At 39.9% G+C, this 12,878-nt stretch overlaps 1 protein-coding gene across 1 annotated transcript in view; it reads left to right on the top strand.

The window, feature by feature from the left end:
• PNPLA7 (patatin-like phospholipase domain containing 7) overlaps positions 1-12,878 on the top strand; it is a 129,714-nt gene that overhangs the window by 39,463 nt on the left and 77,373 nt on the right. The window contains exon 19 of the mRNA XM_009326364.1: positions 10,211-10,324. Coding sequence (XP_009324639.1) covers positions 10,211-10,324 — 114 coding nt within the window. The remainder of the gene's footprint in view (positions 1-10,210; positions 10,325-12,878) is intronic.

The following is a 12,878-nucleotide window of genomic DNA, read 5'->3' as shown; positions in this document are numbered from 1 at the left end:
TTTATATACTGCCTGCTCCCTTCAAATATCTGGATGTGATAGAACCTTGTATGCAATTAGCTTTTTATGCAAGTCAACACTTTGTCTTAACTGGGTTCCTGAAGAATGGCTGCAGTGTCGGTAAGATGACTAAATGCGAGGCAGTTCTTGGGGGCCTCACTGACAGCTGTTGAACTTACAATATTTTTAAAAGCTGGGCTTTTACGTAGTTTATAGGTAGACTTATTGATAGACACCTGCCTCATAAAACTGTTGTCTGCAGTGTCTTACCAGCAAACCAGTCAGCTTTCAAAAATGCCCTACTGAGTGGGAAAATTGCAGCAATGTTTTGGTTAATTCGAGATCCTTTCTGCTTCTTTTTAACAACCAGAATGCCCCTTCTTATTAGTAGGATTATACCCAGTCATTTTTGGGTAGCAACATAGCAAAATAAGTGCAGAAAGGCATTTGTGCCCTAATACTTTCTTTTAATGCAGGGCAGCACGAGTGATAAATTGCAGAAAAACAATCCTCATCTGCCGGTGCTGCGGCATACCAGTTCTGCTGTGGAAGAAATCACGCTTTACATTCTGGAAATAATGGCTCTTCTAAGTTTTTAGATGTTTTAGATGTTCATCTCGTTAACACAGTTAAATGTGCATAGCTTTTTTCTCTCTAAAAAGTTGAAAACCAAGAAGAATCTGTAAACGGCTTATGATTTCCTTAGGGATTTGGAGCATTGTACTTTTGAAATGCAACACTAACTGTTAGAAATCTTTAATTGCTGAGTAATCCCCAAAGGAAACACACCGGTATCAGGATTACACTTGTCAGGCTTTTGGTCTTTATCAGTATTAATGTTATCATACGCCACTGTCTTTTGGCACTACCAAAGCCAGCTGAATATCATTGTACCCTTGACAACCGCATTAAAACTGGGCAAGTTCTACTCTATTAAGGCTGGTTTACGTTGTCATTTTTAAGTGTGTGGATGTCTTTTGCCAATTTGCCAATTACATGCCAATTGCATGTAATTTTTTCAGTCTGTGAATTCTTCTGTTTCTAAAGCTTTAAGTCACTAAAAGAACAGATTTCAGGTTAATTCAGGTTAGTGGCGCCTCAGGCACTCTGTGCACAGCCCGTATCTGTGGAAATTGGAGGCAGATGAGGTCCAAGAACTGAGCTGGAAGACGTGGTTCTGAAAGGAGGTGTTCTCTTTCCATCTCTTCCACCATCTGTCTTGGTAATACGTTACTAAAAATTATTACTTGCCTAGCAGCATCTTAGGTGTGAAATTGTATTTAATAAAAAAAACCAAACCAAAACCCCAAACCAACCAAACAAAACCTCCAAATAAACAAACAAAACCCAAACAAAACACAAACCACACAACAACAAAACCCCCAATATTTACCAGCAGCTAAGTGAGACAGAGGAAGCTCTGAGACATGAGTTCACATTTGCACAGCTGAATTAGTGTCAGACTGAAATTAGAAGCTCGATGTCCTGATTTCCAAACCCGTCTTGAGGGTGTTCTTGGCTGAATTGAAGTCACCTATCTGAGCCATCTGAACCTCGGTTTCCTATGAGCATCTTCACTTATGGTGTGAGCTGCTGAGTACTGTCTGTTTTTCTGACTCTTTTCTCTACAACAATTTATTCTTTTATCCACAACAATTTATCTTTTATCTTTATTTGCCTCAAGTTCTAACAGCTGATGAAGGTCAGAGACCATTCATAACCGAGAACTGTTGTGGTACAGTTTAGTGGTCTCATCACTGGCTGGGAAAACCACAGGCACAGTTTTGACAGGATATGGCGTTAAATTATCTGGCTTTAATGTTATGGGGGTGAGTCATTTGGCTTTGTAGCTGCCACAGATAAAACTGCAGAGAGCTTTATCTCCTTAGCCAAATTCTTTTTAGAGACTATTAAGATCTTTGATGACAGATAGTGGTAGAAGTTGTGACCTGCTGGGTTTCAGATAGGTGGCTTAATACATCAAATTGTCATTCCTTAAGCTGTTTTTTGTCTCCCTCCTGCTTCCAGCTGAACTCCCTTGTGATAATATCATTGCTAGTGTCCAGCTATCAACTGTCTCTTGATACAACTTCTGATCCGCCTTCAGGACACTCTTGCACTTCCCCTGCCTTCTGCTCCTTTCTCTCTTCCATTTTGAGAAATGCTGCATCGAACTAAGCTGGCTTGTGAATAGCAAGAGTTAATACCGCATCTCCTTTAACCTTTGCAAAATGCACAAGTTGTTAGCAAAAGAGATTTTTTTTTTTTTTCTTGATTAGAACTTTTCTCTTTGGCAAGCATCAGTAAGTAAGAGTCATTGAGTGAAAGAGAGGTGTGATCCTCTTCATCATGAAAATGCTTGGAGGCCAGCGAGTAGTGGGAAGCAGAGTCCAGCAGAGGCGACAGAAAGTATTTATGGGGGAAGAGTCAGCAGTGAAGGATGGGGAAAGGATATTATCAAAGTTCCAGCCAGGTTTGGTATTCTTGTTGTGTGAAGCTGAGTCAAAGGCAATCAGGTCTCTCCCTTGTTGGAAAGTATTTGAGCAGGTGGTCATGTTCTGCTACCTCTTCTTCCATTGCTGAAATTCAGGTATAATTTCACCATAAGAGGAGCATGCTGCATGCCTGTGAATGGCATTGCACTTGCAGATACTCTTCAAACAACCTGGATAAATTTGATGGATTTGTTGGGTGTTCTGTGTGTGTGTGCTTCAGGTAGCTTTTGTTATGTTTTTTGGTGTTGACTGTGATGTTGGATTAGGGGAGCAAAACGTGCATGCAACTTCCATCTTTTCTACAGCCACATGTATATAAGGAGTGAAACTTAAATACACTAGGTAGGACTGTTACCAGTTCCCTTCCCCAGCTATAATCTTTCCCTTTTCTGTCCCTTAATGACATTCACTGCTGCAACAGGACTGTCATTGCACTGCTACAAAATGCAGGCTCAGTCCTTTCGGGAGAACCTGTAGCATGACTCCCACTGCCTTAATTACGAAAGGTAGCAAGCTCAGTCTTATTTAATTTTTACATATATTTTATATATACACTTACTCATACACAGCTAGATACAGAAAGTGAGACTTAACATGTATGAGTGTGTGTATATGTATGTAAGTTTTTTTATATATATATTAAAAAATGAGAGAGGGAAGTTTGGATTCCTCTTTCTGCACAGCAGAAGTGCTGGATGTCCTCAGTCACGGGGTTAACTTGGCACACGAAATATTGCAGAAGGTGGTTGTTAGAACAACTTTCAAGAGTACATGGTGTACTGCATTCATCCGCTGGCACTGCTCCCACAAATAGCATCGATTTGCAGCTTGTCTGGTTGCTCTTCCCACTCATTCATTGCTTCCAGCAGTGTCTCTTCCTTTGTCCTTTTCCGATACAAACAAGTTAATGTTTCAGATCCCTCCGAACTGATGGCTGGAGGAAACACCTTTGAGATGAGCATCCTCTGCTGCTTCAGGTGCAAATGAGCTGAAGAAGGGTCTAAGAGCAGCTTGTTTAAACCAGAAAAATAATTGTTCCGTGTAGTGTTTGGTTGCCCTTCATGTAACACTGGTTACATTGCTGTCTTCAGTTGCAGCAGCAGCATCTCCTCTCCTTGTCTAGCAAAAATACTGCTGTGAAAATCCACGCGTGTGTCTGTTCTGTGCCTGCGCTGTTCCAGTGCTTGTGTTGGCCGTTGAGATACGGGTGTGCTACCTGGTACCTGTGCATCTGACTTGTTGCCCATCCCTTTCCTTGAGCCTCCTAAACTATCAGCAGATGTCAGTGTTATTGCTTCTTCTTATGCCGCCACAGGTGCATCTGTGCTTCCTTGCACAGTGTATTTCATCCCTGTCCCTTGTGTTTCCCGCTGTCTTGTGATGGTCTGTCCCCAGTGCCTTTGGGTGAGCTGTTGGCTTTGCGTAGCGCCTGGCACAGTTCGGGGTGGACGTTGTGTAAGGAGGGAGCGAGGAGGCAGTTTTGGCAGAGGGACCTCTGAGCCGTTTGTCTCTTCAGTGGGGAGCCGGGGTGTCTGTGCAGGGTGTGTGCACCGGCAGCGGCACCACAGCCGTGCTGGGAAGCATCTGTCTGAATTGCTGTACCCCTGCTCAGGATAGTCTGTACCCCTCCACTGATGCTGCTGGAAACTCTGCCTGCGTTGAAGAGAAGAAAATGCCTTTTTGCTCTTTTGACTGTTACCAGAGTTCTCACTTTGTTTTGTTAGACGTGATGCTGCTTTCGCTGAAGCATGGCTGGATGTGTCCTGGTCGACCTGCCTGGCATGCTCTTTTGTAAGAGGATGCGTGTTTGTGGGCTGTTGGGTCTTGCCAAAGCATCTTTCGGGAACATGAAAACTTGAGCCTACAAATACCAGGCTAATTGACAGGCGGTGATTGTGGCTTTCATGAATGAGGATTTGGATGATGAAGAGTTTAAGCTACATAACTTAATAATCTTTGGGGTCCTAACCTGCTTCCCAGGGTCTCGTTATAACCGATGCTTTCATTTCTGTGGCTGCTGTTCCCTCTTACTGCGTCGTGTCCAGGGGTGGCAATGCAAGGGCTGAAATGCAGGGTACCCTTGATGTGGAAAAATTACTGCTTTTTGTGAGCTGGTAGCAAGGAAAAGGTTGATATGAGGGAAGGAAACATGATGTATGACAGAATAAAAAAATTCTAGGGTGGAATAGTAGCTATGAAGGAAGAGAAACTGAAAGCGGTGCCTTATGAAAATAAACGTGGATGGGAAGGGAATGCACAGGAGGAGCCACTAGGGCGTATGAATGTGCCAATGGTTGAAGGTCAGGGAGGATGGACCTGTGACTATAAGCACAATCCTGTTGACTTGTGTCACTAATTCAGACCGGACCCATGTACTATTGCACTGGGCAGACTTGAAAACTCACTTGGAAAGAAATAATCTACACAAGAAACTATATTTTGAAATTATTGCATTTTACTGTTTGCTGACTATTAGAAAAGTCACCCAGTAATTTGTTAAAGTGAGGCTGAATTTGTATGGAGAAGCAATGTTTTATTGCCAGCAAATAGACTAACATAAAACAGCCCCAGTTTTGGTCAAGCCTTCCATGAAGTCTCAGAGAAGCTTAAGGCTAAGCATGAGAATAGCCGTGCTTATTGCACCGGGGCTATGCACACACTTAAGCAAATATTCAAAGTGATTTGTTGGATGTAGCTCAAAAAGGAATTTGGAGTAACTAGACCAACTTGCAGAAGATGACACTTGCTAGTTTTTACTTTCCAACTGTGGAATTTGGAAAGCTGTAAGAAGAACTGTCAGGGATGACTGTTGAAATTGAAGTCAAAAGAGGTCCCGAGAATATAAATTGCTTTCTCCCCTCCTTTTAAAAGATGTACAGTAACACTTCTTCTTTGTAAAGAACGTGTAAGCTAGGGTTGTGAATCATGTGCATTGTACACGGTGGATTCATCGTACATGTTTTTGTCACTATTTAATACTGAACTAGGAGAAGATATGAGAAACCTAGCTGTCAGAATTAACTGAAACAGGAAAAAGAACATATGTCTATTTATAGTGGGTTGGGGTGTTTTTCTTTTTTGTTAATGTTAGGAACAACAGAACTGCAACAGTGCAGGAGGGACCATCACCTGTGGGGATATTCATGATCAATTACAGGAACCACAAAGTATCTAACACTCAAAATTCATATGTGCTCCTTGATGCAAATTATTGATAGCATTCGAGGCATTGCTTCATGCAACTCTTAGACGAAATGGAAGTAAAAGCAATGGTGGATGGGCAGATTCTTGAGGGTGTGATGGAGGTAGAGAGGAGACGTTGATGCTTCCTGTAAATGAGGAGCCAAGGGGTAGACCTCAGAGACGGGTGTGCAATGGACGGACACTTAGCATTTTTGCATGACTGCTAAAATAAGTCATAGGGTTTGGATTTCAAAGAGCGACGGATTTCAAAGTGGAAATAGCACTGTAATGTAGTTTTGCTGAGTTTACAACACGAGAAAAGCGAACAGCACTAGATAATAAGATGGCAAAGAGAAGAACAGTCAGTCCAGATAGAGCAGAAAAGGTGATGGGCTAAAGCCTTCAGTGAACTCCAGGAAAACTGGAGGATTGTTTGAGAGAGAGAGGAAGAACAAGGGTGGCATATGGGTGAATTAAAATTGAAAGAGAAGACCAGAAATGGGCAGTGAGGCAGAACTTGTTCAGAGGCTTGTTACTAAGAAGAAGGAATGGATGTTACGGGAGAAGATCCGGAGATGTACTATTGCCTCAAGCAAAATACATCATGTTGACTTGAATTTGAAAAGAAGTGTTTCATTCTTTCTTGCACTGGAGCAAGTGTTATAGCTGTGTTCACGCTGGCATGGGTAAATAATGATAATGATAGTCTGGCGAGGAGCTCAGAAGAGAGCCTTGGGTGATTATACTTACAAATATACAAATATATGCTCCCCCCTGGTCAGGTTGAATAAGATTAGGAAGATAATACTATTTCTTGAAACATTTGTTTATTAATGTTATTATGGAGGTGTCTTTGTGTTGTTTGCCGCAGCCGTGGTGGGTGAGCAAAATGTTAAATTTCTTTTTTATGACCAAGGAAATAATCTTATGGGGTTGATCTTCTGATCGCAGGTGGGTTGTATTCATATTAAAGTTCAAGCTAGATCTCTAAGTCTTGTACTATTTACAAACCTGGAAAAATAAGAAACCTTGTTCAAAAGGTTCACTGGGCAGAGGAGCCCAGGGATTTGAATGTGGCTTAAGATTGAAATGATTTTAAGTACTCAATGTTGCATGAAACTTCTTTTTTTCTAAGCAAGAAAAAACTCTGAATAGATGACATCTCAAACGGTTTATTGAGAATAAATACAAAGAAGAAAAGTACCATTTACAGGGGAGGACTACGACTCAGTGTTAGAATATGTTTTTAATCTCCAAAAAAGGTGAGAATAGCCAAATACCTATTTGATTTGGCAGATTCCCATGTGCCAAAAATCTAAAACTAGTGCAAAGAAGGCTTTATAACCACAGGGTGTAAAGAGAGGAGAGGTGAGAATGTAGTGAAGATTGAGGATAATCCTACAGATGGTCCAAATGTTGAATGAGAGCCCTCTCGCTGCCAGTGAAGAGGAAGTATTTTATGAATTGTTTGGGATAACTAATAAAATTAGAGATTGGAAACTGAGGTGATAATATCCAAGGGGAAAGCAAAATTTGAATTTCTTGGTGTACAGTGTCTGGGACCCGGATATTTTCCATGCTAGAATACCAGAGTGTATTTGCATGAAAATATCAAAGCTAGTGGCAACACTTACGTAGTACCTGTATGTAAGAGTAGTACAAGATCCAGTTTCTGTAATCACTTGGGAATGACATTCAACAAATTCCCTGCAGTTGTGGGGGTCTGTAACACTGGTGGTGTTGCAAATGCCACTTGCTCCGGGGATTTGAATGGCTCCTTGTAAAGGAGGTTTGAAAAAGGTCTCCATCTCCCCTCTGATCTGCCTAGGGACAAGGTACAGTTCAATTTGAAAAGACCAAGTCACAATTTGGAGAAAAAGAAAATCCCTGAGGCTTTGTTTTAAAGTTAAAATTTAATTCCCTTTTTTACAAATCTCATCTTTTCTGAAAGACTTATGAGCCCTTTGGAGCACAGTTAATTTTATGCACTCATATATCACAAAAAGAGTGGAAAAGGATATTAGACAGTTTGAGTGTTTTTCTTTTTACAAATTAAACTCAATCAGGTGATGACTGGCTGAGAGGAAGGGTTTTATTTTAACAGTTGAAACTCTTAATCTGCTTTCAGGATAAGGAAGCTAAACTACAGAACCCAAAAACTGTGATAAAAAGCTGGTAATACAGGAGAGAGATAAAACAGATGTTGTTATGCAGCCATTTGGGGAACCTAAAGGGGACTTGATTCTCTGTAAATGTGTGTACAAAGATGGCATGACCTTTTTTCCCCCTTCTGTATAATTAGTTTAAAATGTAATTACATAGCAAAACATCCCTGGCATCTGAACAAAAAACAAAGGGTAGGTCTTGCAAAATGTAGTTACTTTAAATTTACTTGTGCAGTTTTTCATGCATAGCAATTGGTGTTGATGAAACTCTTCTGCACTAGCTAGAGTTAACGTTAGGAGGCTGATGTCGGCTTTCTGGACTAATTGCAGGTTTGTGAGATCTAGATGTCCTGGCTGCCCGAATTGTCCATTTTGTGCACATGTAGTCTTCCAAGAACGCACTCTTGGTGGAAGTGGGGTCATGGAGTTGCGTGTTTTAAATTAATTTTCTTGTACTGTGGGCAGAAGTACATGCCTGGGCACCTGGCACAGCTCAGCCATTGTACAGGGCATTATATATGTTGCGTTAACTTTTTGTGTGTCTGAGCCTCTAGTTCTATAATAAAAGCATTGCTCGTCTTGGAATTTGCTGTAAACATAAGCTTTGGAACTAATTCTGAAAAAAACCAAAACCAAACAACCAAAAAACCCCATCAAACTCCCCAACCCCAAAACAAAACAAAATTGTAAGCTGATATATTTTCTGTTTCTTTTTCTACTGGAAAACTTAAAATAAAAAGTCATGTTCATTTTTATTCTAAGTGTCCATAAATTGCAGTTAGAGTGAGGAATTTTTTTGTTTGTGTTTTAACCTTAGCAATTACAGCTACTACAGTGACAACTCTTTTTTTTTTTTAAAAAACTGATCTATGGATTTTAAACCCAGTAAACATTGCCTGTTGCTAAAACTTGCAAAACTGAGCACCAGGCTGTTTCTAAGCAATTAAATGCTGTAGATCACGCCTAAACTCCCCAACCCCAAAACAAAACAAAATTGTAAGCTGATATATTTTCTGTTTCTTTTTCTACTGGAAAACTTAAAATAAAAAGTCATGTTCATTTTTATTCTAAGTGTCCATAAATTGCAGTTAGAGTGAGGAATTTTTTTGTTTGTGTTTTAACCTTAGCAATTACAGCTACTACAGTGACAACTATTTTTTTTTTTTTCAAAATGACTGATCTATGGATTTTAAACCCAGTAAACATTGCCTGTTGCTAAAACTTGCAAAACTGAGCACCAGGCTGTTTCTAAGCAATTAAATGCTGTAGATCACGCCTGAGCTCTGAATGATGCCATCTCGCCTAGCAGGCTATCTCATTAAGCATGTGAAGATACTTCACCAGGGAATTTGATTTCTGTATTTCAAAACAAAGCAAGAGCTGGTGGTGGGTCTGGGGCTCTGCAGATGGTGCAGTTGGGGATTCGGGGAACAGCTGCATTTTGCAGAGCAGGCTTTTAGAACACGGTTTTGTTTATATTGTGTCAGGTTCTCCCTGTAAAGGAGAGTATCTCTGTATTAATTTTCACTGCGTGATCGTTTTCTTCTTTAAACTTCTACTCTCAATAAAATCAATGTTTCTAGATGAAATAATTGGGCAGTATTCAGGTGGGTGGGTCCTGTCACTGTTTTCCTGTTTACATAGCACAGGTACACATGCATATGTAAAAAAAAAAAACAAAAACAAACAAACCAGAAAAAGCAAAGCTCACTTCTGGACAAAATGTGCTGATTTGCTCCTCATCCCTTTCTTTAATTTTTAGGAAATCTTGATTATTTCAAGGTTGTCGGTATTCAGTTTCTGAAAGTAAAATGAAAGTATTTTAGGGTGGCATTGAGGAAAGAAGAAAGAGCGAGCAGTAGAGGAGTGGGGTCTTCCTTTCTCTTAGATGGCTTGATCACAACTAAAAACGATGGATTAAAAGATGCAAGTGTTGCTGTGATGGTGAGTTCATTGTGTGCTTCTGGTTGTTGTTCTGGCAAGTGTAAAAAGCAGTTCTTACCCTCACTCTGGAAGCGCACAGTGTGTGAGAGCTTGCAAAAGCTCAAACAAAACTTTCTCTTGTAATACTGTCTGTCTGGTGCTATGGGTTCTAGTTCTGTGAAAAACTGCAACTGTCCGATAGCAGAGCGCGCGTCTGAGAGATTTGGATTAAATAGATGCTCATACTTGTTGCAGATGGATGTGCCTCCGGTAACCTCCCTCTGTAAGCGCCCTTGAGGGGGAATAGCGTTCTGTTTTGGACGTGTGTGAGCAACAAGTATGACAGTCCGGTTCTTGGGAATTGTTCAGTTTCTTCATCATGACATTTGATTTTTGCAACATCTTGTGAATTATCTTTAATGTTTTGGCTGTGTACTTTTTCAGGTAGAGGCATTAACCCATCAACCTAGAGCCACAACAGTACACGCAGTCAGAGATTCAGAACTTGCCAAACTCCCAGAGGGAGCACTGACATCTATCAAACGCAAATTCCCCCAGGTAAGAAAATTAAAAGTGTTTTCTGTCTATCTCAAAAGATGTCTGAGGAGCTAAAACTCTCCGTTAGCACCGAATCCTCTGGGTTTTTTGTATGATTGATGCATACTGAGGAAACATTTTGTTCTCTTTGTCTGCCTGATCTGATCTATACCAGACTTTCACCAGCTTCTCTTCCTTTATCTTCTAATCAATTTTAGCGTGTTTTATTGCAGGGCTGTTTTGTATATCTGGAATAAGTTCATGCAGGAAAGTGGAAAAACATTTGCTAAATGCAAAGTGGAAATCACTTAGTGCTATTGACAGTAAATGAAAGTTTGACTTCTAAAATCAGTTTAAAATGTTGTTATGCATTTGTCTTGCTCACTGGGACTCAAAGTCAGCACTTGCTTATATGTACCTTTACTTCCAGAGCATTGATATTTGGGGCTTGGTTTTCTTCTTCCTTGCATTTTAGGCTGTCAGTCCTCATTCTGCAACTGCCAGTGTCCTGAAGATGGTGATTGCTCTCTTTGAATCCATCAACTCATCCATCTTCTTTAATTCACTTGACATTATACCTCTCTCCTGCAAATCTGGAGACTGACGGACTTGAAATTAAATTCTTTTGTCCCTAAGTGCATCAGGGACATTGTACTAAGCACTAAATCATTGCACTAGCCTTAAAGGCAATTCTTTAATGCTGTTACTTCAAATTATTTCTGATTTTTCTTTTTGCTGTCTTTAAGACGTATACTTATTTTACCAGATTTCTTAAAAAAAACTGCAAAAGTAATAAATCTAATTAAAATACTTCCATTCTTCTGCTTTCCTAGGATCCACAATAACATTTTTGATTATTTTTTTTTAAAAACTGTATAATATAAAGCCTGTGTTCATGCATTCTCGTGTTAGAAAAACTGTGGAGGTTTTGTCTGTATTATTGCTAGGATAATTTCATCATTGCAGTAAGCATTCAGAAGTTATGTCAATGAAAAATAATCTCCCTGGTTTCCCCAGAAGCATTATTTTTGCTTACGTGTTTCTGAACTTCTGTTGTGGGTTGTTAAGGCACTCCTGTTCTCTGGATCTCTCTTGAATAGTCCTCGAATTCTGCTGTTCTCTATTTAATGGCACAGATTTCCCGCCCAGGTTTATGAACTGGTAGCAGCGTGCAAGTTCTGTACATAACTAGCCACAAACTGGGTGATGACAGCAGGGCATCCTGTCTTGAGTTGCCCTTTTAAATATCACTCTCCTTGTGACTGATCAGGAAGGGAGGAAATGAGCCGGGTGGAATTTAAAACCACCTTTCTCCTTACATAGTCGATGATTTTAAATGTTACTAGTAAACATTCAAACTGGAAATTTCTAGTAAGCACTGAACATGTAGTATTTAGTAAAGCCTTGAACGCTGGTCTGCACAAAGGCTGTGTTCTAATTCTGCCTTTTTGTCTGGGGCAAGAATTGACTTCAGCGCCTCTCTTCCCTCTCTTCCCTTTTCCTATTCTATCAGTTGGCAGAATTAGTTCCCCCTAAAGAGGGCTCTCTGTGGAGATGTGAATGTTTTTGCTTTGCAGTTAAAGTTGAGCTTGAGTGTTACATTTATAGTACAATTCAAAACATGTATTGGTAATAGAATTCAAATGTCTTCCCATGTCTAAAGAGAGCAGCCTATCAGCCTCAAATTTCTGACCTTTTTGAATATGGAATTAGTTTTCTCTAGACTTGTATATAGTTTGGCTAATTAGTTGCAATGAAACAAAATGCTAAAATAGATCTTTTAAGGAGATGTGTTGCAAAAAAAAAAAGGTTGTTAGAAAAACACATTATTGCTGCTGTTTGAGATCTCCAAATTCTAAATAGATGTTAAACTGGTATAAAAAATGTGAGAGGTTACATTTTTACTATTAGATTATTTTAAAACAAGTGTTAGAAAGAGGAGTGTAAGATAGACTTTAAATAGGTGATTTATGCGGCTAATGCCTTCAGACTGTCTTAAGAACCTAAGATAAAATATTTTTTTTATATGATCTCAAAGTTCTTGTATCTTCTCTTTTGTCTGTTAGGTCCATCAGATATGAGAGGAAGGACTGAAGTGAGGGCATTGCAGTGATGGAGGAAAACAATAGGGTAGAAAGATTGAAGTCAAGTAGAAAGTACAAAGTCAACTTTAAAGTTAAAGGAGTATGCTGGAGACAAGTTTTTGAGCTGGAAACTAATAAATTGCATACAGAGAAAAGGGTCTGCGTAGCTGTTTCTTAGAAAAAGAATCCAGGCGTTAGAGGATCAAAAGCTGACGATGCCTGAACAATGTCATGCAGTTGCGAAAAAACCTATGTCAACGGAATGTTTTTTGGAGTGAAGAAATCCTTGCATTCTTCGTGATACTGGAAAAGCTTCAGTACCAGCCTGGGGCAGCACATTTGAAGGAAGAGGCAGACCAGATGAAGAGAGTCTGGAGGACCGAAAGGCGGCTGACTAGTGTTTAGAAATATTAACCTATAAAGGCAAAAAGACTGTGAAAGGTTAAGGGAAGACACAATAGCTCTTTTGAAGTGTATGAAGTTGTCTTCTG

The sequence above is a fragment of the Pygoscelis adeliae genome, unplaced genomic scaffold (genome assembly GCF_000699105.1).
Source record: "Pygoscelis adeliae isolate BGI_AS28 unplaced genomic scaffold, ASM69910v1 Scaffold436, whole genome shotgun sequence".
NCBI lineage: Eukaryota > Metazoa > Chordata > Aves > Sphenisciformes > Spheniscidae > Pygoscelis > Pygoscelis adeliae.
This window is presented reverse-complemented; position numbering and strand designations above follow the sequence as displayed.